The 27,264-nt window shown below is 39.5% G+C and overlaps 2 protein-coding genes across 3 annotated transcripts in view; one reads left to right on the top strand and one right to left on the bottom strand.

Moving 5' to 3' along the window:
* PIGN (phosphatidylinositol glycan anchor biosynthesis class N) overlaps window positions 1-25,787 on the top strand; it is a 111,315-nt gene extending 85,528 nt beyond the window's left edge. For both annotated transcript variants that reach the window (XM_080579277.1, XM_080579276.1), the window contains exons 20-29: window positions 334-442; window positions 4,079-4,181; window positions 6,548-6,650; window positions 8,801-8,887; window positions 11,349-11,404; window positions 11,875-11,950; window positions 13,321-13,394; window positions 16,169-16,211; window positions 17,955-18,007; window positions 25,376-25,787. In XM_080579277.1, the coding sequence (XP_080435403.1) occupies window positions 334-442; window positions 4,079-4,181; window positions 6,548-6,650; window positions 8,801-8,887; window positions 11,349-11,404; window positions 11,875-11,950; window positions 13,321-13,394; window positions 16,169-16,211; window positions 17,955-18,007; window positions 25,376-25,499 (828 nt within the window). In that variant the 3' untranslated portion in view covers window positions 25,500-25,787. The remainder of the gene's footprint in view (window positions 1-333; window positions 443-4,078; window positions 4,182-6,547; window positions 6,651-8,800; window positions 8,888-11,348; window positions 11,405-11,874; window positions 11,951-13,320; window positions 13,395-16,168; window positions 16,212-17,954; window positions 18,008-25,375) is intronic.
* Window positions 1-27,264, bottom strand: part of LOC308190706 (uncharacterized protein) — a gene marked incomplete at its 5' end in the record, with an annotated part of 341,409 nt that overhangs the window by 21,660 nt on the left and 292,485 nt on the right. The gene's annotated exons all lie outside the window — the stretch shown is intronic.

Below are 27,264 nucleotides of genomic sequence, written 5' to 3'. Positions count from 1 at the left end.
TTGTGTGGTTTATGTGGTTGTTTAAGGAGTTACTGTTTACAGAGGGTATATCACTGCAAATTACTGATCTGGAACACTTAAGCTATTTAAAAATAGCATGAATAAGTTTTAAAATAAATTTAAAAAAAAAGACTAGAAAAGTTTTAAAGGGCATAAATTCTACAAAGGTAGAAATACTCTACTTACATGTCAGAAAGACTTCCTCAGGCTTCCCACTCTTGCATTGATTCAGATGAGGTGTTTATGCAACTCTAAAGCATATTTACATATTTAGTATGAGGTGGCAGAGATCCCTACACTAATTACGCGTTTTATTGATTTTCTTGTTTCTAGATGTTGAGTATTGCACTTTCAACATATGTTGTGAGCAATACCCATAACAGTCTGAAGAACAAACAGGGATTGCCTGTATTCAATCAAGTTATCAGTTGGACCACTCTAGGTAAGAACATCTTGCTTCCCAAACTTGTTTTCTGATAATTTGTAGTGTTAGGGGTTGGTTGGGGTATTGTTAGTATTAACATTTTACTTTTGCACATATTCCTTGATTTGAATCCTTATAGTTTGTAAATGTGTTTACTGTTCTTTTCTATTTTTTTTCTGATGAATGTGTTAGTCTTCTAAAAATTACTAATTCTAAATTAATAATTAAAATTCTAGTAATTCTAAAAATTACTTCTTTTTAAGTTTGTAATAGAATGTGAACAACTGTGACTTATAAGTAGCTTTATCTTTTGTTTTGAATATTCTGAGTATCTTGAAGATCCCTTTAGGGATATAACGGTACAAATGCCGTTTTTGCTTTACTTGAAGCCAGATAAGGGTGATCTGAGATGTTCTACAAGCAAGCCAGTTAAAGCACAGTGAAGTAATGAAAAGATTGTTGCTATATTTCAATAAAAATAAACCTGCAGCCGATGACAGAGATCCCTGGAGTATTGGGTAGGCTTTTCAGAGCTGCCTTACAAAGTACTTGTGAACTAATGATATTAGTATACATTTGATATGTTAGAACCTAACTATTAAAGAAAAAATTTACAAGACTGGATTTTTCACTGCTCTTAAATTAAAATCTTAGGATGATTAAACACAGCAAATGTAATTATCACTGGGGTTATAGACCACAGTAAAGTAATGCCTTTGGTATTTCAGCTATAAAATAATTTCTGTAGGGCTCCATTAGAAAATGTTAGGAAATATTTATCACTGACTCATTTGGAATATGGGACTTCTTTTAAAGCTAAACATATCCCCTTTTAAATTTGAAAGCAGCAGTTTCCTATAAGTCAGGACCAAGAATTTAAATACAGCTTAATGGAAGAATTATGGCTCTTGTTTTCTAGTTGCTGAATGTCAGATACTGTGTGCATTCCTGTATTGGTGACATTGCTGTAACTTAATCAGATTTTGTCTGTTTTGCCATTCTTGCTTCTGTTTGATTGAACTAATTCAAGACTGATACAACTGATTGTGATCACTATGTGTATGAGGAACACTTTTTGTAATGTAGTTCTCTTTGGAGCATTCTCTTTTCCATCATCCTTTCCTACCTCTTCATACCCTACTAAGCTAAGTGCTTGTCTCTGTGTGGATGAATTCCTTGCAGTTTTTAAAGTCAATGAAATCAATGATGTCCTGCTTGGCTTACTGTAGCAGGAATTGAGGTTAAAGGTTATCTTTCTCTCCTGTGTAATGGTGAGAGAAAAATATTTTTCATCAAAGAGATGATTTGGGAAGTCATAGAGGTCTAGAGTTATAAGGAAAAAGTATATTAGAAATTCTCTTTGCTGATGGTGTTGTGTCTATGATAGAAGCAATACTGAAAGTGAAGCAAGCTATGTGCCCTGTTTGCTGCCATGGTGGTATTGAATATTTCAGCAAAATTTTTCAGACTGGAAGTAATCATTTTAAGTGGATGTGATATTCCAGGTAGGAGCCTTATGCATTTGTTGAAGTTGCTTTACATAATTAAACACCTAAGCAGGTAAAAAGCTAAGGCATCCAACAGTATGTCCTCAATACTCCTGTTGTAGAGAGATGCCCTGTCACTTGCATAACCACAACTTAGCATCTGCCTTGTCATTAGCATCTACCATAAATGTGACATCACGTGTTTTCTAGCAAATTGTTCCCACCCCCACCCCCAGCTATTCATTCTGATGAAGTCTACGGTGTTTAAAAAAATAATAATTTTAGGCCTAAATTAAAACTTTAAAGAAAGGCTGGTTGGGGGGTAGGAGGAAATCAGGCAAGAAACTAGTCACAGGTGGGTTCCTGAAGGCCTGCAAAAGGGTCCAGCTGGCTTCAGCTGTTATGCCACGTGGTTGTTGCAGTGTACCTTAACTACAAACATACAGAGTTAAACCCAGGAGGTATAAAGTGAATCCAGCTGCTTCCACATTCTACAGAACCTTCTTTTGTGTGTTAGTAGCTTTCATTGATGGAAATCTACGATAGCAACTAGCCAAATTTTCAGTAACTTCATGCCATAATTTTGTCCTGGGACACAAACAGACTGCATAGGTCAGCCAGAAGTGTGCAGGTCTTTTGATGGCTAATATTTCATGTGACATATCAGAGATGGAAAGGGTGATTATCACCTGCCAGACACTCATCTGTTTTCATGTGTGATTGTGCACGGAAACCAATGCACATCTGATGCGTTGAGCCTAATTTACAGAGGCCCATAGCCACACTGAATTTCTTTCCACCAACTCTGGCTTGCAGTGAGTGTGCCTGGAGTTTCTCCTTGAGCCAAGCTTTCTTTAAGCACAGAAAGCTAAAAGGAATGCTGAAAGGCTGAAGCACCCTTGAAATGAAGTCACTTATTCTCTAACTGTAGCAGTGGCCCAGGCTGAAAGCCAGGAAATAAAACATGCTGACCCACAGTTTGTAGAAACTGCCTCATCTCTCTTTCATTGATATGCTTGCTATAAACACTATTATATGCTATGACAATAAGCACAACAAAACAAATGAGCTTTCCATATATTATAGTTTTATTTCTGTTCCATGATAGAATATGTATTAATTAAGACTCAATGCTGATGCAGCCTTTGAATGTTTCAGCCTAGTGAGGGGACCATAATACAACAAAGAATCACACCAATGTTATTTGTCCACTTCTTTCTTTATAAATGTATTAAATAAAATTGTTTAAAAATTATTTAAAAAAAAAGAAGCAGGTTTAAAGGGAACAGGTCATGAGGTCATGGCAATTCTTTTGCTTCTCCCTTTCCCTGCTTCAAGTGCCTGGCCGTTTTTCCTCTACCTTTCTTCTTCTTTGCTCATTCTCTTCCAGTAGCCCATTTCCACTTTTCTCAGTTTTCCTCACCTCCTGCAAGCCACTGGGACACATCCTTACCTGCAGAAGTTTCCCAGCTAGAAGACTCAGCACTGACTCAGCTAACCAGGGCTGAGCAATGGACTGTGCTAAGGAGCTACATGCAACTCCTTAGACCCTACACCTGCATTATAAAAATGCATTACAGGTTAAAGGCGAGAAGCATGAATCACAACAGATAGGTCCCCTATAGTTCCTTAAATCTTCCTGTTTTAAACCTTTCAAGCAGAGAAGCTAGTAAGTTGATACTTTCTATATCTGTAGTACCAGTATTTTCAGTTGCACCTCAAAATATGGCAGGCTACCTAGTCTCATAAAATGGAGCAGTTGTTCCCTAACTGCAGTCTTAGAGCTGTTGGTGGCCTTCAAGGCCATGGTTAGTGGTTCTCAGACTTGTAGTAAACAGTGAGGTTTGACTGGTTTTTGGGGGGGTAGTTCTTCTGTATTATCTTAAGGGAACAGCAATTCATGAGAAATTATAAAGGCTGTGGGCTAGAAAGCCAGGAGATTGTAGAGAAATGATAGAAAATGACAGCGACCAAAATTACTTTTGATAAATATTGAATGTTCCAAACACCAGTTTTCCTTTACCAGAAGTAACTTCTGAAAATAAGAGGGCATATATGACCAGTATTGAGTTTTCATACATAAATGTCAAGATTTGAAGAACGTTATCTTGTTACTGATGATGAAATGTTTTGCATGCAGTGACTGACCGATCTCTCTTCTTTGCAGTTTCTTCCTCAGTGTTGCCGTTACTGAGCCCCACGTTTCTTTTTCCGCGACTGTTCAGCATACTGCTTTCCCTGATGGCCACCTACCTACTCCTCAGCACAGGGTACTTCTTTCTTACTCTATTGCATTGACCTTGCATATGAGAATTGGGACTAAATGTGAAACTGTCTGCTGAATCTCATGTACGTTCCTTTTAAAGGTGTAAATCTTGCTTGCAGCTGTAGTCTCACTGTTTATCTCTTCGATTAGTTCCCTAAAGAAAATTTCAGGGGAACTTCCGTAGTTCTCCTTGTATTTATTGTAAGCACTCTGTTTTGTTGACATTCCTTTCAGCTAGACCAAGCAGAGGCTGAGAGGATGTGTATTCGAACAGTCTTGCACCAAATAAGAAAATCTGTTTTAGTTTCTTCTGTTGTTTTAGTACATGCTTTTCTCCTCACAAAAAAAAAAAATAACTTTCTTCTCAGTTGCCCAGCACTTGTGTGTAGCTATGGCTTAAATGACATGATGGGAAACAAGTAGCCCTAAAATGAGGGAAAATTTTATTCAGAGATATTTTCGTGGAAGTATCTTTTTTTCAACGGGATGCTAGATCCCCATAAAGAGCAGGGCTTTCTCCTTTTCAGATAAAAGGCAATTCTCCAGAGCTTGTAAAGGAAGAAAACACCATGTCAGCCAACCCACTTTTTGTCCAGAGTCAGTAGCTCTTAAAAGCATAATTAATGGGGAGTGTAGGAACCATCCCTTCTGCCTCCCCTCCCACTTATCCTCTGGATTTAATTTCACTGGAAAATTAAGTGGAATAAAATATCTTGCAGCAGACATTTTGCAATAGCTGCCTCTTGTGGGTACGCTCATTTCAGATGAAACATCTCTTTTTTTATCTCCTGCCTGCCCCTTCCTCCCACTTTCCCATTAGGTTTTTGATCCTAATCTTGCTCCTGTCAACACACGCAGTCTTGAACTCGACCTTCTTAGCCTGTCCTGGTTGCTGGATAAAGCATTAAAATTATTCTGAGGATGACGACCTCCCTCTTTGTATTATGGCCCTTCACCAAATTGCTTAAACGCTTACAGCTCTTTGCTGCCTTCCTACAATGTTCAAATAGACCAACAAATTCTAAAACAATTATTCAAAAAAAAACAAACCAAAAACCAATTGCAGCAAACCCAAGGCTCTCCATACCAAAAGCATTTTCTCCTCAGCATTCTGTTACATTATGTAATGATAGCCTGGTGCCTTACTTGGGTAACTCCAGCACCTTCCTAGGTGTAGTTAGGTGGAAGTATTGAAGCCAGCTGAATAGCATAGCTGCTTACAACAAGTTGTCACTGACTCAGTTGAAGACATTCAGTTTGTAGGCAAGTGTAGATGATTGTGAGGCTTGCAGGTACTTCTGACAACCCAAGCATTGTCATCTTCATGATAAAGTGCTTGCCACTTTGGAAATTAAAACAAATATTCAAAGTTTTTTGATCCAGTTTGAAAGCACTTTGTAGCTGCACTAGTGGGGAGATATAATATGGAGACTATATCAAGATTAACTGTTATCATTTTCTTACTTCTAGACAAATAAGTCTGAGTCTAGTGAAAAAAGGGAAAAAATTCAGTCTTTTCAGTATTAGTGTCAGAGTCATTGTCAGTTTTAGAATGCCATCCTGAAAGAAGAAAAGAAGAAGCACCCAACCTGGGACATAGAAGGCAGGGAAAAACTAGTTTTATATGAAAACAGTCTACACCCCCAAGTTATAAAGGTGTTTTAATTTCTCAAATAAATACATTCATAGTTTCCTGTGCTGGTATGCTGTAGAAGCCAGCAGTCCCCCCTCTGAGACCGGGCATCTAGCTTCTAGAAAAGCTGAGGTGACTTGATTAGAGTGTGGCTTGATGCTACTGTTGGGATGGGTGTTGCTATTGGGGTAGATCGATATGTAGCAAAGAAAAAGGACATTCAGCTTCAGTAAAATGTGATGCTCTTTTAATCATATAGATGCCTCTCTCCTGGCAGCTGGTTTGAGACCATCAGAAAGAGTTTGTGTGATTAGGTCCTAAAGAGACACACCTTCTAGATGCTAAGTTGGACTGTACCTCCTCAGTTTCAAGTAGCTCTTGTTATAAAACTTTCAGTTTTGCAGAAAACAGGTGCTGAATTTGACATTTTTTTTTCTTCCTGTTTCTTTTAAATTTCATTTGCTAGAATTTTGTTAAAATCAGTCGTGATACTGATGGGAACTCAGCCAGTGTTGTGGCAGCCATCAGATAAGGAAATGAGTACAAAACACAACTGACTAAAGCTGAAGCAGTCTGCCTCTCCTAGTTTTATAATTTAATCACTGTGTGGCTTTACAGTTCACCAGCCAACTGTGTGTACTCCTCAGAAATGGTGGGTGAAGAAAAAAAATATTGATGTTTGATGTTAAATAGTTGTTAGTGACTGCACTTACTATGATTATTACGTTGTTACTCAGGTATGAAGCTCTGTTTCCGCTGGTGCTCTCTGGTTTGATGTTTGTGTGGATACACATGGAACAAGAAGCACTGCAGCACTATGGTCTTTCACTCAAACCAAAGGTAACAGCTCCAGATAATTTTATCAAGTTAATTATCAGCTTAATCTTTTACCTTCAGGCATAATAAACAGTTCCAATAAACAATAAAGTTCCGAGTGACTTTCGCAGAGCAAAACTGTGCATTTCCTTTTTTTGAGCTTAGGAGGCCAGTAACAACTGTCTCATGAAATGGGAATGTGACCTTGTAAAAAAGATGTTTCACATCAGAGCTCCTTTCTAGGAATGCAGGAAGTCAATTTGACTTAGTGGTGTGTTCTGTTGGCTACAAGCTGTTCTTCAAATGTAGTGCTAATCAGAGTAAGGTACAGTAACTCTTCAGATCAAGTGCAATGTCACAGTACTTTCTTTCTGATGGCAGTCGTGAGTGTCCGTGTAAAGGCTGAAAAGAAATAATTTCATTTCTGAAATGACCCATAGGAAATACAAGAAATCTTGTGTGACTTTGTCCTGCCCCTCTCTTTCATCAAAGATGGCCCTTTATTTCTGATATGGCAGACAAGGAGTAGGAGACTAAATTGAAGCTGTAACATTCTTGGATTTGCCTGGAGACAGAATTTTGTAATAGGTATCGATGCAATTTCTTTCACCCTAAAATTTTCAAAGCACTTTTTAAAGCCCATGCTGCTCACGCTGCTGTTTAACTTTTAAATTAGGTCCAGGTTTTAGCAGGCTGTGGCTTTGCCATTGATTTGGGTAGAGCCCGGATGCCTGTTACAGAGCTGTCTGGGTGCTCAGAGCTAAGCAGGTGTGCAATGTGGCTCTTCTTCACTTCTCCCAATTGTGCCCTCCTTGGTGCTGGTCAGAGAGAATCTGGGTAGGGATGCACAGAAGTGGCCAGAGACGCTTGTAAGAGAAGTGGTGGCATTTATCTTCCGTGACAAAGCAGTCACTAGAGTGGATCTGACAAATGCTGTGATTTTGTCTCCTCAAGGGAGACAATTTTACAACTTGAAAGAGAACAGGTTTTACCAATTCATTGCTGGATATCGGAAATGAAAATGGGAATCACTTTTTATGTATATTGCATATACTAGCGGTATTTTGTGTGAGCAAGCTTTGTGGCATCTTAAGTGATAGAGATGGAGTCTGAATGCAAAAATGTAAAAGTAACACGCACACAGACAGAAAAAACAAACCATAGTGCAAGGCCATGATAGCGGGAAATTCTTAGCACAGCACAGTTTTCAGTGGGATCTACTTTCTCTTCTGCTCCTGAACCCACTGTACCTTTTGCATCTTGTGACAAGCCACCTGTGATGCTTGCCTGCCTGATGGTGGTCTGATATTCTGTTTGCTTTAAAATGAAATTCTATTAAAGCATTGTATTATGTAGAAGACTTGAACAGTGATGAACACTTTATTAATCAAATATAAACGACAAGAACATAAGTGAGCTATAATTATGGTTTATGTTGTCAGTATCTGTATGTCTTTTGACTTTTCTTTCGGTTTCAAGTGAACGTAACAATAACGCTCACCCCACTTCCCACTTTTAGATTAGAAAAATCATCTCTTGAATGCCTGTTAATACCTGCCATAAAGCAAACGTTGTACTTGAGAATCCACCTCAGTTCTCTGATGTGAGATCATTAATTAAAATGTTGACAGTATTGAATGTCTGTTACTTGACTTTTTTCTTTTCCTCAGTGAAAAGGAGTTCATTGGCCTCTTAAACTCCATGAAGACAGTTTCTCTTCAGGTCAAGTGATTGAGTGAAGGAGATGGAGAATATTTTAGTATTCTCATCCACAGCATAAGTCAATTAAGGATGATTGCGGTCTATTATTTCTGTGGGTCTTTATCCACATGTTCATGTGACCAGTGGAAGTGTGCGTGTGTAGGAGAAATATTTATGATGGAAAAAGAGAAGATGATAAATATAAGTCATAGAAGTTCTTTTTTAGTCTAGATAACAGTGGAAACTCCGCTTGTGTTCACTTACTTGATCATCTCACTAGTACAATCTTTCTGGCAGATTCATTGAAGTATAATGAAAATATGGGTAAGTTTGCAGTTCTCATCATAATGTCACTCTAATAACAGCTGCTAGGGAAGTAGGTTTCTTTCTCATTCATTTCAGTGAAAAATATGGTGTTTCTATTGAAGTACATCCGTTATGTTACGTATTGATTTCTTCTGCTGTCTTCCCAGCTTGCTGTTTTCAACTTCGCCTATGCCACTGATATAACTCAGTTTCGACAGCTCCACCTCGATGACATCCGCAGGTCTTTCTTCTTTGTATCCTTTTGGCTGCTGCTTTCCAGGAGAAAGATGGGTTTGTTTCAGAAGGTCCTACAATCAAAAACTTCTAGTCTGGTAGAGAAACAGAAAGCTAGCGAAGAAAAAACAAAGAAAAAGAAATAAAGAAACGAAAGCTAGTGAAGAAACGAAACAGAAGCTAGTGACGATGATCTGACTCGCGTTGCTCAGAAGACAACAGTCTTCTTGTCCATTGCTTTTTATACAGTAGTAAAAAAATAAATCTATAATGAACTGTACTTTCCTTTGAAATCTGTCTCCTTGGCCACTTTTAAAAGTTTAATCTCTTATAACTATTACAGTTAAACTCAACTTTATTCTAAGGGCACCAATTTTCAGTTTGGCTGTATTTTATTACATTTTGGCTGTAGAGAATTCATTCAGCCTTCACAAATTAGTTGGAAAAGGTGATATTAAAATTATACTTGTTTTGTTTTTTCTCTTATGGCAGTTTATTAGGAAGAAAATGTTGGCTGTGGCCAATCAGATGAGATGAGAAGGAAAGTTCCAGCAGACTCTAATGAAATACGTTGCCAGAGTCTGGCCTAGAATAAAATGTGTCACACATCTTTTCTGCTGCTAGAAAGGATTTGTGCTTGGGGGGAAGGGTTGCTTGTTCACTAGCATAGCAATTATTTTGCATTACTGTAACTGCAACTGCTGATATTTTTTTTCAATACTCTAAAAGCTTGATAAAATTACTGCTTTTCTCTTTCATCCTGGGACTGCAGTTGAAATTATTTGTTTTTACAGTATACCTGAAAACAGCCTGAGATCCTGCAGTGAGTTCATCTATTTCATTTGCTGCTTTGCTGTTTTTAACAACAAAAAAAGCTATTTTTTGTTGAAATTACTTCTGTCAGATCCTAAAAATTAGCCAAAACCAGACCCAAACAATATGATTATATTTTTTAAAGTTTCAGCGTAGTACTTCTTTAATATCAAACACTTAAGATGAGATTAAGTTACTATATTTAATTGAAAACACTTGAATGTATCCTGTTCAGCTCCTGGAAAAAAATACACAGTTTGCTAGTCTCCTTTGCGGAGGCCAGGTGTGACACATACTAGCTCAAAAGGTACTGTTTTGTTTAACTTGGGTATGTGTAACAATTAGAAACTGTGGTGTTAAAAGACTTTTCTACTAGAACAATCACATTGTACCCACAACCCTGTTAGTTGTTTATCTTAAAAAGAATTTTTAAGGTTCCTATATGGGGCACAAAAGTCAGCCTTGCACTGATTGACCTTGTAGCCTGATTTTCCAAAAGCAGATTCAGATTGCATACGCTTAGCATTTTCATTAGACATATGTGCCACTGGTATTTTTTTCTGCTTTATTAGAAAATTGTTGTTGTTATAAATCTCAACTGGCAGATTTGCATTATGCTGTTAGACTGTTGCGTTACTAAACTTGAAATGATGTGATACGCTTGGGAGGCATAATTTCTGTAGTTATGCTGACCTAATCCTTCAGAAATATTGCATACAGAATCGCGATGATTCTGCTGAGTATTTGGTAGCAAGCTGTTTATGCAGAGACTTGAATGATCGGAGGCAGTAGCTGTAACAGGAGTGGAAAGACCCAGAAGGGCCTCTAGCAGCAGGAGCCATTGTCAGTGACCCTCTGCCTGATGGGAAGAGGGGAAAAAAAAAAAAAAAGGCAGTTAAAACCATTTTTTAACCAAAGAGATGAGAGCTAGAAGGGTCCCAATGAGCTCAGGAGGTAGAAGAAATTCATCTTTCATGAACTCCTGTAGCAGCAAGTGTTGTATCTAGATGAATAAGGTAGGTTTATAAAACATTGAGCTATACAGATTGTGCCAGAGTTGTCGTCCCTCCCCGAAGCAAGGAGTAGCTGGGAGTCCTGAGTTGCAGTGGATAGACTCAGCATAATTTTTGGACAGCAAAGCTGCAGAAGGGATAACAACCTTTAGTCTTCTTTCATGGCCAACTACCTCTTCCATGGTTAATTCCTCACTAAAGCAATCTATTTTGTTTGGTGATACACAATGCTATTATTATTATTTTTTTTTTGCAAAAATGTATGTTTGTATTTCTGGGATCGTGGTCCAGGTATGTTCCTGTCTTGTTAGGGACCCAGAAAACAAACTGAAGGTTTCTGGCAGGGGATTAAGACACCCTCTAAAACGTTACATGTGCAGCTTGTCTTTCAAATTTGGTGCAATCAGGTCTGAATTCTTGAGTGGAGCTAGACAATGCTTTGGTTTTCTTAATGCCATGTAAAGCTGTAACAGTAAGTCTGCATCTTGTAGTTTCATGACAGGATTTGGGAATGAAATTGACAGGATTTGGGAATGAAATTGACAGGGTTTGGGAATGAAATTGACAGGGTTTGGGAATTGGAATAAAGGGGGAAAATGCTGGGTTTGTTTTACTACAGCTGTTTCTGCAGTGTGTTTTCCTTAAATACATCTAGGTTTTCTTCATAGTGACAGCCTTTTTTGGCACTGGAAACATAGCTTCCGTTAACAGGTAAATCTTATTCATTGATTTGAGAAACAGTAGGCTACAACAGTTCTTCCTACAGTTGGTATACTGAATATAAATTTGGTTAGCAAGATCAAGGCAGCAGAATTAAAGCAATATTCAGCAATAATAATAATAACTTACTTTTTCTGCTCTCTGTAACCTGTTCCCTAAAAGCCTGCACTGTTTGGTTACGGGGTCATCTCAATTTCCATTAGAAGCTATTGGCAGTATGAGTTGAGAAAGCTCGGCTGCTCATTAGCAGCATGACTCCCCAAAAGACACCAGCAGAGAAAAATTGTAGAGAAAGAAAAGTGTAAACAGTCCTTGCTAATTTAATATTTGAGCAAGAGGAGAGAAGGCTGGAAGCCTTGTTTAAAAATGTATATACACAGGAGTAACTAAATGGTACATTTTTTTTAATGCAAAATGCCATTTTGAGGACATGTTGTAATGTCTTTTTCATGTTTCCCTAGTTTTGATCCTGCGTCTGTCTATTGTTTCTTAACTGTGTTCAGTCCCTTTATGATGGGAGGCTTGCTTGTGCTGAAGGTTAGTAATCCTACCTTAGTGAAATTTTCTCAAAGAGCTGTTTAATAAATGACATATCGTGTACACAGTTGTTACTTTGCAATTTACAAAAACATATATATGTATTTGAGCTTCATTAGCCTTCTCAACCATGTGTGAAGCTTTCAGCCTTTGTATTGTTTCTAGAGATGGATTCTTCTGATTCTCAAAGGAGAGAAGCTAAATAGTATGGAAAGTATAATTTAACTGTATTAGATCAGTTTATTGCATTAAAATGGAAATTTTAAATGTTGAAAAGACTTCTAGATTATTTTTAAAATGGTAAGTTTTCCCTGTAGTATAATATCTACAGAAACATGGATGGAATATATGTATTTTATTAGTTCCATCTATCTACATTACATTAAGTACAGTCTTTGAATGCTCTACTGATTAGGCTGTCATTTTCACAATGAGTGCTATTTTTAATATTTTTTCTAATATCTTAATGGTCTATTAGAGATTGGATTGCACTTCTGGTTTGCAGGCAAGGTGTGGGAGCTCTGTTCTGATACTTGAGAACAGGATCCGCCAGGGGCAGAGGCAAACAGGAAGGGAAACATGGAATTTATGGATTTCTTTTAAAATATGCAGTAGCTCCTGCCTCTGCATCTCTGCTGCTTCTGTCCTTAGGTATATGCACTTAGGTATATGATGTGTAATACTCCAGGACACAAGTCAGTGCAAACTTTCTGGATCCTAGGGAAGAGCTTTTTAGCCTCTAAGAGTTGTGATGTGCTTATACTTCTAACTTAAGAAGTGCAAGTCAACTTTAGAAGGAGCAAAAGACAATGTTAATGTTTCTAACTTTTTTGGGGGCTTTGTTTTGTTCTTAGTTTACTGAACTGCTTTCATTTGCTTTACTTGGCTTTGGAGGAGCAGTGTGATCTTTTTTTTTTTTTTTGCTGAATACATGCTATACTTTAATTTTGATTTTTATTTTTGTGTGCGTGTGAGGCTAAGATAGACCTATTACACTTCACTTGGAGCTCTGCAGCCTGTCACAGGATATTAGATCTGAATAGTTCTGTCTTCTAGCCTTGCTCTAGTATTTATCATCAGTGTTAAAATGGCTAAATGAAGTGAGGATCATTAATGTGTTTTAATTATAGTTTTCCATACTGCTTCATGGTTTATTTCACTGCAGTTCAGCTATGATGATGGAAGGGGTTTTCTATTCATTTACTAAACATGCTTCCTGCAGAATGGGTCTCTACTCTTTCTTGCCAATATTTTGTTTTTGTAACATACACATTTTGTGATAATTTCAGAAGAATGAAACTGTTTCCACAACCTGCCAGGTTGTTGTGTAAATACAGTTATAAACCAAAATGTTGTTTCTGTTTTAACAGGTTGTAATCCCATTTGTTCTGGTATCATGTGCTTTTGAAGCTGTTCAAGTCACAACACAGCTATCTTCTAAGAGGTACAGCAATTGCTGTAGTTCTGCATTAGTAAGGGTTTCAAATCTATTTTGCAAGACTTCAAGATTGTCATATCTAAATTTAAAAGAAAAAAATCAGCCGATGGGTCATACTGTTACTTGTTATTACAGTTTGGTTTTCTTGTTCAGTGATTCTGCAAGCTCAGGAGTTCTTTTTGTGATAAATGATTATAAATGGAGGTGTTGGCTCTGTCTGAAGCAATCAGATATTTAATATTCCTTCTTGACAATACACAGAAGGAGCATTGTTTTCTCCGTAATATAGAAAAATGAGCAGAATCTGAAGTCTGATTTTTGTTTCATATTGCAACTCTGCTTATAGTACAATATTTTAAAAATAATCCATTTATAAGGTAACCAATTCAGAACTGTGTAGCACTGACCTCACCACAAATAACATTAAAAAAAAAAAGTATGTATGCCCTTCTATGGCAGTTTAATGCTGCTCAGGTGTCCTCAATATTATATGTTTTTTGTGGTAGGGCTAGATGGCTGCCAGCCCTTTCTCCATCTCTGAAGACTTTTCAGAGTGAATGTGAGAAGGGTCCCCAGCCTCTGTTCATCATGTGGGATTACAGATGGTGCTGAGATGTAGGAGGTCCACCAGCTAATTTTGAATTTGTCACAGTGGGATCTTGTATGGGGCCAAGGGTCTCACTGGACAGCGGCAGGGGGACCGCAGTGACTTTATCCTGCGTATTGCTCAGCGAAGATGGAGGAAGCTGCCCTTGATCACTGTGGTGTCCTGTGCCTTTCTGTTTGTTTCCACCCTGCCTGTGCTCTGCCTGTTGTCTCCTTCTGCAGTTTCACCTGGTACTTAGAGGGGAATGGCAGCCTGAAACCCAACTTCTTGTTGAAGAGGCAGCACAAGGCTTGCCTTCCCACTTACTTTTCCTGCCTCAGCTGTGCATGCAGTGTGTTGGGGCAGACCCTTGACCCCCCAGGAAGGGAAGGGTATCTGTCTTCCTTACTAAGGTTAATACAGGAGCAGGGCTGCACTGAGGAACTGGCGTTGTTCAGAAAGTCAGCTAGCAATTCACATCTGTAGGGATCAGGCATCACAAAGGTCAGCATTTCCCAACTTCCGAATGCTTTGCAACACTGGAGATATTGCAAGCTTTTGTGTAATGTGCATGTGTGTGTGTGAGAGGGGAAATTGTGTATTTTTAAAGCATGGGACACAAGTACATCTTTGCAGGTTTATGAGGCTGTGGTTGTACCTCAGGCTGGGATTTTTGCTGGCTTCATTTAGCTGCTCAGGTAACAATAGCAGTGATACCGCCACAGCATCGGCTTGGGATCAAGACAGAAACCATAAGATGTGCCCAGGTTCCCTGGAGGGGTTGTGCTCTGATTATCAGCACATCCTGGAGTCTGTGCTGTACTCTCATTATTGCTCTTGCTGCCCCTGCTAGCTAAATTAAGCCATCACAGGGGGCAATTGTGTTTTTGTAGTGTTATAAACATGCTCTGAAATTAGCGTTGTCCTTCCATTGCGAAAGGCTTCCCGCAGTTCAGAAGGGCATAAAGCAGATTTTTGTTGTTCCGTCAAATTGCTCCCAAACTCCCTGTTTATAGATTAAAGAATTATTCTTTCTTTCTTTCTTTTTTTTTTTTCTTTTTTCTGTTCATGGGGAGTATTCTGTCAGAATATGTTCTTATAACTTCCCTGTGAAAACAGCCCTCTGGCTGAGTGCTTCCTAGGCTTCCAAGATTGCAACATCTGATCTGAGCCATAGGTAAGGGGACAGATGCCTTTCAGTGAGCCTGAGACACAGTAGGTTTGTGGCATCCTGATTTACTAACGAAGCACATGCAGACTTTGGCAATACCAGAAACAACTTCTTATTTGAAGACATTGGTATGGGTGTCCTCCCAGAACAGGCTTGTGCAACACTGCTGCAGGACATTTTTTTCCCAGAAAAAGGCTTCATGGATTTACGGCGATAGTACTGATAAATTAACTGTATTATAGTTAAAGACTCCTCTGCTAATGGGTCAGTTCCTTGCTACATTGCTTCAGCATCATTAACTTAGAAACTAGTTTTAAGCAGTTATAGTAATTGCTTTCATGCAATTTAGGATTTACATAGTTTAATGAAAAGAAGAATAGGTTAATGGGGAAAAAAATAGCTCTACGTGCTCCCTTCTGGTTCATTTTATTGGCCGCAGTCTACTTTCCAGAGGTGAACTGCTGCCTGACAGACTCCAGTGAGTCTGCAAGCGTGCCACCAAAATGCTGCACCTTGTTGGAGCAGCTCACAGGTACCCAGGGCTCTGGAAGGGGGAGGCAAGCTCCTCATTCAGCAGGGATGGTTGTAGAGTAGGACTGATCAGCTCAGGTATCCGCCTGCGCAAAACAGTTCTGCTCACTCCCGAGTCCATCCCGAAGCCTCTAAATCAGCTTTCTTTGGCTTAGCTGGCACATGATTTCCCTGTGTAAGGGATGGACAGGCACTGTTTCTAACATGCTCTTGTTCTCTGCTAGTGACTCGTGTTAGGTTTCTCTGTTGCAAAATTGAAGCTGTTAATGTGAAATGTTATTTTCAAGTAGGGTGGGATTAAAAACACCAAACATTCTAGTCATATATTTTAACTGTTCTCTAATACATCGAAAAGTTGCTGAGCGATTGAAAGGCGACCACAAGAATTCACATCTTATTTTCTTTACGGGGGAGAAGGGGAGTTAGTATGCTTTGCAACATCTGTGGCCGTGAAAGAAGGTTGATCTGTTGCTGTTTTATTTTTCTTTGCAGCCTTTTCCTCATTGTTCTTGTGATTTCAGACATCATGGCTTTGGTAAGTTGTTGCACGTTCTCTTCAAATAAGATAAAGCAGAGGGCTCTGCTAACTCCAGCTAGAGATCTGAATTTGCTTCAGACTTCAAAGTTTTTGCAACTAGGGCAGTAAATTGAAATCGTAGCATAATTTAGAAATAACACTCCTGCAATCACCGCTCTTTGAATTTCGTGTAATTAAAGTTTCCAAAGAAGCAATATACTTATAATAACAAGAGACAAAAATGAAGTAACAAGTCATTCTGAGTTTTTCATGTGCTTTTCATGTGCTTTCCAATCAAATTCTTAGGAAGAGTTTAAATGAGAGTATCAGTTTTAGCTGTGTGCTAGGTTTAGTTAATTTTTCAGGAATTTGAACCTTTTCCTCACACCTTCTCCCCCTTCCCACAAAAAAAAAAAAAAGATTAAAAGGAAAAATGTGTTACCATTAGAATGGTTAGAATTATCAGCATCTGGGAGATCTGCAATACATGAAAAGGCACAGTGCCTTTTGTAATAAGCTGTTAGGAAATATATTGAGATAGATTGAATTACCTTGGTTCGTGGACACAAACAACCCAAATCTGAACAATAATAACCCAGTATAATTTTTACAGATTAAAGGTGTGTTTTCATTGTCTCCCTCTAACTGTATCAAGTAATATCAGTTGGTGCCTCTTAATATCATAAATTCAACAGAAATCTTTAAAAGCATCAGGTAGAGCTGGTGTTCTCACTTTTATGTGTTGTTTTCATTTAGTCGCTTCGGAGTTAAGTATTCCAGATGTGATGTCATTGGGCATCATAATGTACAATGCAGTGTGATCTATGGATCTTACCTTATGGGAAAAACACCACAAGTACAAAACCAAATAACGACTAATTTGTCTGTAGAGTAAAAAATGGAGAAGGTATAGTTTTGTGTAATTCCAAACAAGTATTTTGACTAAACTAGTTTTTGATAACCTTCAGAGGAAAAGGATTAAAATATCAGTAAGCCACTCTCTTAGTGTTTCACTAATAAAATAAGTCCTATTTAGACCAAGACAAAAGAGGAATGGGGGTGTGTACAGATACATAGCAAGCCCCAGTATTTTGTATCTCACATGTTCTCGTATTTTGACTTAATGATTTAAAAAAAATTAGCAAATATGTACTTGGTGTAGAAAACAAAACAAGACCAAAAAGGTTTGATATGTAGGAGCTTTGTGTACATCAAGAAATGAGAAAGCTAGCAGGAAAAAAAATGAAACAACGCTGGTTTTCTTGTCTTCCGAAGTATTTAATGTGGCCGTCAGCTATAATTCACTGATAAATAATTGTCTTCCCCTGACTTTATTGCCTTTTTGCAAATGGGAAACTGCCAGACTTGCACTAATAAATTTGTGGCAGAATTCCATGTAAACAATATGTAGTCTCCTTTTTGACATTAGGCATTACTTGGGATCCCATTATTTTGGGCAATAAGGTGAACTGTATTTTCTTATTGAAAAGGTTCTCTGCTGGTAATCTCTGCTTCGTGCAACCAGAAACAGAACTCAGTCTGTCTTTAGCTGTTTGTGTTTGATGCCATGTTAAGTCTATCTCTGGCTCCTAGAGTATTCTTTACTTTTGTCCAAATGAGCATTCCTGGAAAGGTCTTGCCCTTGTTCTACTTGAATTAGAGACTTGGAGTAAACAACCTGAAAATGTTCATTTTAATTTTAGGTTTCAAATTGTGCAATGATGATATACTAATAAAACTTGTTGGTTTTTTTTTTCCTAGCACTTTTTCTTTTTGGTTAAAGATTATGGAAGCTGGCTCGAAATAGGAACAAGGTACAGTATTTTTTTTGCCTCCATTGCATTTTAAGAAGGCTCATAGGTTAATATTGTTGTTTATCTACTCAGAACTCTTGTAATTTTTTCCAATTACTCTCCTTAATCAAATGCTTCGGTGATGTTCCCCATACTTAAAACACATATGAATACATATGTGCACACGTACACCCCAACACATGCATAGATATATCCACAGCTAAAATTACATCTTAAAATCTGTGCCAAAGCAACGTGGAGTAAGTAATTAATCTTGCATGACAAGAAATCCGGTTATTTTTAAAGAACAGTAATTACCCAAAAATATCTTAATTACTGATTTACATTGTAATTAGTTTTAATTACTGTTAAAATAATAATTTATCAAAGTTGTTAATTGTCATGAATCTAGTTAAATTTCCATATAAGATCCCCTGTGAATTCATGAACATTGTGCGAATATGTTGGTGGGTACCAATACCCATGCATTTATCCTACCTGCAGTTGGGGGAGAATAAATCTGTGGCATTTAAGATACAAATCACAATTTCAGCGAGTGAATTTGTTTTGCATTGTGAGCCCTACAGCATACATCATTGAGTAGGTTTTCAACTGTGCATTCTTATTTGTGAGTGGCCCAGAAATAGCAAATCCAAGAAATGCACGTTTCAGACTTACCTTCCCTGAGTTGTGGGAGTAGGTAGTATTCTGTAATAAGCTTAGTAGGGAATGTGGTGTTAATAATCCAGGCAATCTGGTCACTTGAAACTGTTATTTAAACAAAAGTTGAATAGTGACCCGTTGTTAATACTCTGTTTAGTCTACATTTACCCTCTGCTTTGCTGAGCCCTGCACTTCTTTGGGTGCATGCATGCATATATACACACACATTCTGCCTGTTTTCTTTTGGAGGCTGAAACTCCTGCCTACAGCTGTTGAAGGTTCCTAATGGGAGGAGATCGAGTTAGATCAAATAATGGAAACACTGCTTTAACATCACAGTTCCTTGTTGCTGTCAGGTTATGGTAGGTCAGATGGCCTCATCCTTTGGTTTGAATTCCTCTGTAGGTTAATAAGGATTTTAAAGACCTCTAAAGTGGTCTGTTCAGCTGGGCAAGAAGCTTTCTAACTGGGAGTTAGCGAGCAAGAACAAAAATTGCCACAAGTAACCCAAACCTTTGTTTCTCATGTACAGTCTTCACAGCACAGTGATTTACAGCTGGGATAGGTTGTTGGATCTATTTCAGCTGGAGGTAGGCTTTGTTCCAAAGAGCTTGGGGGAGCCTGTTATATACAAATGCAATTCTGCCTCTCATGTGTGTTTTGAACACTGAAGAAGGCATTGAAGAAGTCCTTTTTCAAAGTAATTTGTGATTAATTTTATACATGTCAATGCGTAACGCTCAGGCAGTGTTAAATTTGTCATTACTTCACCTTTGAATGCTTGACTTTACAACCTACATTATTTTATTGCAGTTTCTTTACGTATGTTGTGTGTATATATATGTGTGTGTGTGTGCATGCACATAAGATAAAACTGACTGGGCTGTGTAAGAAAAGAGGTGAAGCTGGAGGGAGAACTGAAGCAGTCCTCTTACCTAGAGTGAACAATCTTTTGACCCCCTGATCCTGAGCAGATTTTTCAACGTGCAGTCCTCAAGCTTGGCAGAATGAGCAGGCAATGGCACAAGATTTTTTTGTTTATTCCTGAAAGATGAGATTCGTGGGGTTTTGGGCAGTTCCCAAAACTGGTGGGAGATACTAATGTGCCTCTTTCCTGTCCTTTTGTTACAGACGCTGTGACAGCTCTGTAGCATTCCTGTTGCAGTGTTGTCTGTTGTTGCTTTGACAGCAAGGTCTGAAAATATCCTCTCTCAGCTGACATTTTAGGTGTTGCCAAAATTTTCCTGAGAAGACTGAGTCAGTTAAGGAAATGATGGTTGGTTTGTTTCCAACCATTTGTATCTCAACAAAACCTGTGCAGAATTTAATGGAACAAAGAATAGGAGCGCCCTTAGGACCAGCTGCTGTCTTTTTGTGTGTGTGTGGTAGTGATAGGAAGTAGTTTGAGGAGGATACAATTTTCTGGTTCATTTTATATTACTAGTTACAAGATCACCGAAATGAAACTGGAAAAGCAGCAATTTAGTTGCCTAGTGAAAAACGAGAGATTCATTCCTTTGAAGTCCTCTGAAGTGGTGTATATCCTGCATTTGGAAAGTTTCTGATGTATATTTCCATTCTTTCATCCTTTTTTGTGGTGATAGATTTCTCTGGATTTTCTAATTACCACACCTTGAAATTTTTGAATGTTCTCTCACTAAGAATATGAAAGTTGAGTAGGAAATGCTCATTAGGCAACAGCTGGGGTTTTCAATACCAGTGCTCAGTACTTTCAAATGTAAGGTCCCTTGAGGAAAAATATGACTTTCATCGCTATTTTATGGTGGTATTGTTTCCTAGTGGATCTCTCGCATCATTCAGAAGTAGCGTTTGTTTGCCTGACTGATGTATTTCCATTTTTTTATTTCACCCCTGACTCCTGCCTCTTACATCTCAGTCTACCATGCCTCAAAGCTGCCGTAACAACATGTCTGTATTCTTCTGGTTGAATACACCGTACCACTTAAGTATTGTCTCTGAATGTAAAGAGATTTTTACTTTTCCCTCTCTTCCAGTTCATTAATGAAGTGCCGAGAAACAACACACCCAACATAAAGTCCTGTAGTATCACATTCAGCAAATTATCAACCCACCATTGATTACCTCCTCTCAGGAAATTACAAATTAGCGTGATTATTTATGGCTGAAAGTTTTGATGCCCCGTTGGTTAATGGTGCTACCAAAATCAGCAGGAACTTATTTTTCAGAGGGTGTTTGCTTTTCATTGTTTTGATATAAGAACAAGGTATAATCTTTCAGTGAATATTGAATTCATAGTGTTGTCTTATGCAAGCTTCTGAGGTCTGCTAACCTTACCCTGTGCGTATATATCTCGAGGTGACCCTGAATTGTATCATGTGCTGTAGAAGAACCCGCCATTACATTTCGTAGATACACTAATGCAGTATTCACAGTATGTCTGATTTATCAGTGTGTAGTACCTGGTCATGAGAAGTTTGTTCTGACAGGTTCTTTTATTTTTGAAGAACAGATGAATAGAATAGATAGCTTTTCAACTTCTTTGTCACTAAAATATATTTCTCTATGGCTTAAAAGCTATGTTTTATCTATCTATCTATAAAAATGGAGATATATAGCCTTTAAAACCTACTATAGCTGTATAGTACGTGCGGTTTGTAAATAGCTGTATAAACAGATGGTCAAGACAGAACCCTGAAACTTCTTTATATGACAGTATTATATAGTTTTATCCAGACACACACTGTACTACTTGCTCTCTTTTTATAACAGTTGCTAGAAGATATAAAGATAGATACAGTCTGAACTGTTCTTCTGCAGTTTCAAAGTTCAGAGGAGATAGATAAAGCATAGATCAAGGGTTTAGGTTTTCATCTGATAGAAACAGTTTTAGTTTGGGGATGGTGGTGTTCTAGGGCTGTTAATTAAAACAAGGGTCTTGTGTCTAGGAGGAAAATGGTGTTTATCAACAATCTCTAAAGCAGGATCTAGAACAATGTGCTTTGTGATTTGCTTCAGATGAAATGGAGAGAGAGATGGTGAAGGATCCTGGCTGAAAATACAGGAGGCTTAAAATTCAAAACCTGTGTCTGGTCTCTGAAGTATTTCTTGGTTGTTGCTGTTTGTTTTGTTTGTTTGTTTGTTTGTTTTTTCCCAAGCACACAGAAAGCAGCATGTCCTGTAGAGATAAGGTCCTTAAACACTTCTGGAAAGAGCTCTTCCAAGTACTTGCATGAGTTACTTTATTCTATTTGTTTTAGTTCAGTCTCTGTTTTTTAATTGCTAAGGTAACTTGCTCCATCTTCCTGCCTTCCCAGTTTCCAGTCAGGTCTGCCATCTTAGCAGTTAGCCTGGCTTGAGAGACCAGGCACAGTTTGGGGCAGGATCAGTTTTTCTTGTTCTCTAGTTATGTTTGATTCCTCTTTTCTTGTTTTAGTACTTCTCCTTGATATCCACTGTCCCAAACAAAACCACGAGAGAGTAGTACCTCGTATGTTCTCCTTCTGGTTACTTGTGACCAAAATGGGTGTTGCCCTGATTCAGATTTTTCCTAGCACTAGCCTTGCCTCTTAACCTTGATCCACAGGTGGGGCAAACACCTTTCTGTTGAGTGGTGCTGCCTTACCTTAGTTTGTCCGTGTTCCCCTACACCAGCTACCTCTTCTCTTACCATTACCTGTCCCTGCCCATCTTGTCCTCCATACTCGTTGCCCCCACTGTAGGCTCACTGTGCCCCACCGTGCTCGGTGCCTTCCCTTCTTCTGCAGGGGTCTGACTTGCCTGGAGCCTGCAATCTCACTCCTTTGTCTTGTTAGCTCAGCTTTGACTTGCGATGGAGGAACCTTGTTCTGAGAATTCCCTGCTTCTCTGTAACTACAGATCCAGCCAAGGGTGTAGTTCTGGGTTGTGCAGGAATCAAGAGCTTTTTCCACTGCTGTTGTGGCACATACCTGTAAGAGTCTCGCTTTGTTTGTTTGTTTAATTACAGCATTACCCCAGCCTGAGAACTAATTTACCAAGCAGAGCTGCCTGCAGGCACTGCAGTACCAGTTGCTGATAGCCCCAGAGATGCTGGCTGTTTGCAATTATGTGACAAATAGACTGAAATTGCTTTTAATTGTGCTCTGTGGCACAATATATATTTTCTTTACTCTGAACATCAGATATTTTAATAAAGGAGCATAGCCATTCAGCCTTATGCAGTATAGCAAGAGAAAAATGTGTGCAGCGCTCTCTTCTTTATAAAAGCATGAAGAATCTAATTCCCAGACCGACAGGTGGCTAAGCAGAGTTTGCAGAGGCTTTTTCCTTTGAGAAAGCCCCTCTCTGTTCCCCCGAATAATGGATGAGCACCCACATCTGGTAAAGCCTCTTTCAGGACAGAGGGCAAGTCAGATGTCTGCTGAAGCACCATGCTGATGGCAGCAAGTCTTCAAGCAAGCCTCAGCTGACTGTCTCTGTCAGGGTGTCTGTAAGAGGAAAGGTAGGGTCCTCATTTGACTTCTCATTTTCAGATTTTGCATTTTCAAGCTTTCTTTTAGAGCTGGAGTAAAAGTATTGCTGCTACTGTACATGAGAAACAACAATTCTGGTGCCAAGTGAGTGGGAAGGCTGAGGTGTTTCCAGTAATACGTGAGACATTAAGCCACGCAGCTGTTCATCAGGGTGGCTGTTCTCTTAATAGCTATGCAAACTGCTGTACCTGGGGTGCTCGTACAAGGACACGTTACACCACAAAAACAACTGCGGCTAGGGTTTGACTTTGGCAGCGTTACGTCCTTTCCCACAGAGCACTGAAACTCGGACAGAGTCTGTAACACACCCAGGTGGACTTCCAAGGGCTGCTCTTGAGGGAGTTGCATAATCTTTGTATCATAAATTCACTGCGGGCCACGAAGTCCGAAGTGCACCGACCAGATGAAAGTGTGCTTTGTGCCTGGTTTCATGCTCTCGTTGTGCAGATTTGTACGTTCCCCACAGAAACAGAGCAGGAGACTGGCTCTGGTAGCTGTGCTGCTCTGCTTAGCTCACGCTAGAGAGGGAGATACTAGTAGGAAAGGGACGTAGGAAATATGTCTCCTGTCTGATAAATTAAACCTTCGTTTGTTCACAGTAGGGAACGTTTTCGGTTACACTGCACACAGGTGGGAGTTACGCAGAAGCAAGCTGCAGGATGTTGGGGTGGGTTATGCTTGCTGAGGCGGGAGCCCATTCGCACCGGTGGATTTTTGTAAATGATTCCTTAAATGTATGTCTTTTGAGCAAGGTATTTGTGAGAAGGTTATAATCAGCCTCAATGGAAACAGAAAAATCTTGTAGCGTGAGTCAGGTCCCTCTCAGTGCTCTCCACCCATTTTGTTCAGATGGGTTCCTTCGGTTGCTTGCATCCTGGCTGTGGGAGAGCTCCTGCTCATTAGTGAACTTTTGGATGACTTTTATTCTCTCACAGTGGTTAGTGGCCAAGCTTTGTTAAGAGCCAGCGCTTCTACGCTTCGCAGAACTAAATTACGGCGTGCCAGTGCCAAGATTGTCACAATCTCGGGGTCGTGAGGATTGATAGCATCAGTTACGAGCTTTACTGCTCTTCCGTGGCTAAACTGTCAAACAGAATGGGTCCTCAGGCAGAAATTCCAGATCATTAAACCTGCAAGTACTCCTTGCAATCCTTTTTTTCTAAATAAACTCAGGCTTCATCAAGCCTGAAGTTACCCCACGCGTCCTAAGGAGCCATCTGCTTTGAAATAGCGGAGATGGGGTTCATCGGGAGATACGAACACCTCTTGTGTCAGAATGTCAGTGTCTTCAATAGTCCTGGGGAAAAAAACAACAAAAAATAATAAAAAAAACAGCTGCACTGGTGACTCGGGATGCTGTGATGCAAACGAGTGCAGCAGTGTTTCATCTGAAACGCTAGGCTGAAATGTCATGATTTAGAAAAATACTAATTTCTTAGTGGTTACATTAACAGCCAGCATGATTCAGACACTGAATGCAGGATGCTGAATCTCCCAGGTCAAATCTCAGTCTGAACCAATAGCTGTCTGTACTGCTGGTGAGCATCAGATACTTGAGGAAGTAATGTGCGAGTTTGAGCAAGTGGAGAACAATCTGTGTGTGTGCTAAGCTTTTACTTATTAGTGACTTGAGGTCTTCCTAACCCAGAAGTTGCATCTTTGTATCATGTCTATTAGCCACTCTTGAACTGATTTGATTAATCTCTTTGAATCCATGTGTTACCACAGCAGTGAAATCTATGATTTCTAGAAACATTGAAAAAAAGTGTGTTTTCTTAAAGCAGCTTATCACTGGAGAAGTGCTTTCTCTAGAAAACTGCAGCTTGACTGACCTAAATATCTCAGTTGTCTTATTATAAAGAAATGTCTACTTCTGGGCAAGGTCTCCCTAAATTCTGCTTGATCAGTCCATAGCAAACTGCTTACAATGGTTTGTTGCATACATTGAATTATCCACTTGGATGAAGAAATACATATTTTTTATATGCATGTGTGTAAACCTAGTGCTTCTTATTCACTTGGTACACATTCAGTTGTGTTTTCTGTTGTCCCCAACTTTTTTGGTTTGCAACAGACCTGACTTTGTTTTTTTTACTTGATAGTGCTGCTGTAATCGTCTTCCTGGAGTAACATAAGTAAAGTAGGTCTAGTTTTAAAAAAATAATCAGGTAAGTCAATTTTTTCTACTCCACAAACTTGCATTTCTCTGTTTTTGTCTGTCTCGTCCTTGCAGCATTAGCCACTACGTGCTGGTGATGTCGCTGACCATATTTATGATGCTGATGAACGGACTGGCCCAGTTGCTAACTACAAAGAGACTTGAACTTTCCAGAAGGACTAAGCACCATGCCACGTGATGAAGCGATAAATGTTCCTGCCCTTCTGCCCACCCTCCAGCTTCCTTTGAACCAACCTCCATTTCTGGAATATAAATATAAATTAACAGACTTCAGTGCCAAAATCCCATCCAGGGATCAGAGGGCGCTGCTGCTGCAGATTAAATGCTGTGACTGATATTTGCGTTTGGAGGTTGCCGTTTAGACATCATGGGGCCAAAACAGCCTTAGCTCTATTCTCCAACTGTACGTATTTCTTGAAAATAAAATAAAACGCAGCAGGTAAGTCCTGTTTAAAGATACAGGAAACCTTTGGTGGTTTTTTTTTTTTTGGCTGCTGTAATTTACTTGCCAGCTGTTTGTCTCACATGCATACTCTCATTAGGAGTCTGCAAAGTCATAGCTTCATTTCATTTCTCACATAAGTATCTCACAGACAAAAGCATAAATCAAATCAGTCTGGGCAGATCACTGATTTATATGTTGCCAATGTGGCATATGCATTTGAGTATCTCTGGAACTGGCTACACTTTTTGCAAGCCGTGTAAACATGAGGCAGACTGTGTGAGGCAGGTTAAGACTGGTACGCTGCGAGGCTGTTTCTGTAAGACAATAGCTTTTAGCTAACCTCGGTGCAATCTGCGGCCTCTGACCATGCTCCCTGCTGCCTCCTCTGCCAGTGCTTGGGCGGGCTGAGCAGTAAGCCAAATGAAGTAATTGATCCAAATGGAAATGAACCTGATTAAAGAACTGTAGAATAGTATCAGACAGGTTTCCTGGTCCGGCTCGTGACAGAGGGCAGGCAGGAAGGATAGGGCTGATTGTTTCGGTGACAGCCTACAGTTAGATCAGCATAAAGAGGTCATGAAGCTGCAGCTGGAGCTGGTGGTTTGCACACAGTGATGCCTATTCTGCTGTGCGGAGGATTTTTTTTTTCCCTTGTTTCTTCATTTTTCTTTCCACTTGTGTTCTGGTCTGAATTGCAAGCGTCAGTTTGGGTAATGGCTATGCTGTGAAAAAAACACAGACACAAATCTCCTGCTTGTATGCTGATTAGAAGTGAGAGCACAAAGAGCCAGGAGACTTAGAGGCTCTGCTGTCATGGGTGCTCCTGGGGACCCAGCAACTGTAAATCCGTTGCGTGAGGCTTTGAGACAGACTTGCAGCTTCGTAGCCTTTCCAACAGCAAGCGTCAGCTTCCCTACCACTAGCCCAAAGTTAATTAAGTAGCTCAAACTGCAGCACCCACCTATACCTCGATGTTTTAGCATTCCCTAAAGTCATCTGTTGTAAGAATTAAACAAAAATGGTATCTCCTGCTCAACAAGAGGCCTGTGCAAAGCTAGGTGCCCTGCCTTTGAAACAGTGTTTTGCATCCACACCGTGGGTGAAACGGCCCATGCAGCAGGGCCCTTTGCACAGGGAAGAAACCGAGGGGAAGAAAAAATTTCTCCGTTCTGCTCCGTTGTGTGATAGCATCACCGACAAGCTGTGCTGTGCAATATCCCTGTGTCACACTCCCAAGCTGCAGCCAGGCCTTCCTGTCTGTGAGCTGATGCATATGGTACGTGGTGCTGGCAGCCAGGGCTAGACGCTCGTCACGAGGGCTGTTTCAGAGCTCTTCCCAGCCATCTGGCATTTGGCCACGGTCACAGGGCTGTTTAACGCTCTTGGAAACTAGTCATCCCCGCAGGAAGTTTGGCTGGGAGGAACCAGTCGCAAAGCTCCATCTGCTTGTTGAGTGCTCGAAAATATCCTGTCGTGGGCCTGCAGTTATCCGTGCAAC

This window comes from Anser brachyrhynchus, assembly GCF_964034855.1.
Source record: "Anser brachyrhynchus genome assembly, chromosome: 2".
Classification (NCBI taxonomy): Eukaryota; Metazoa; Chordata; class Aves; order Anseriformes; family Anatidae; genus Anser; species Anser brachyrhynchus.
The sequence above is the reverse complement of the archived record's forward strand: the minus strand, read 5'-3'. Positions and strand labels throughout refer to the sequence as shown.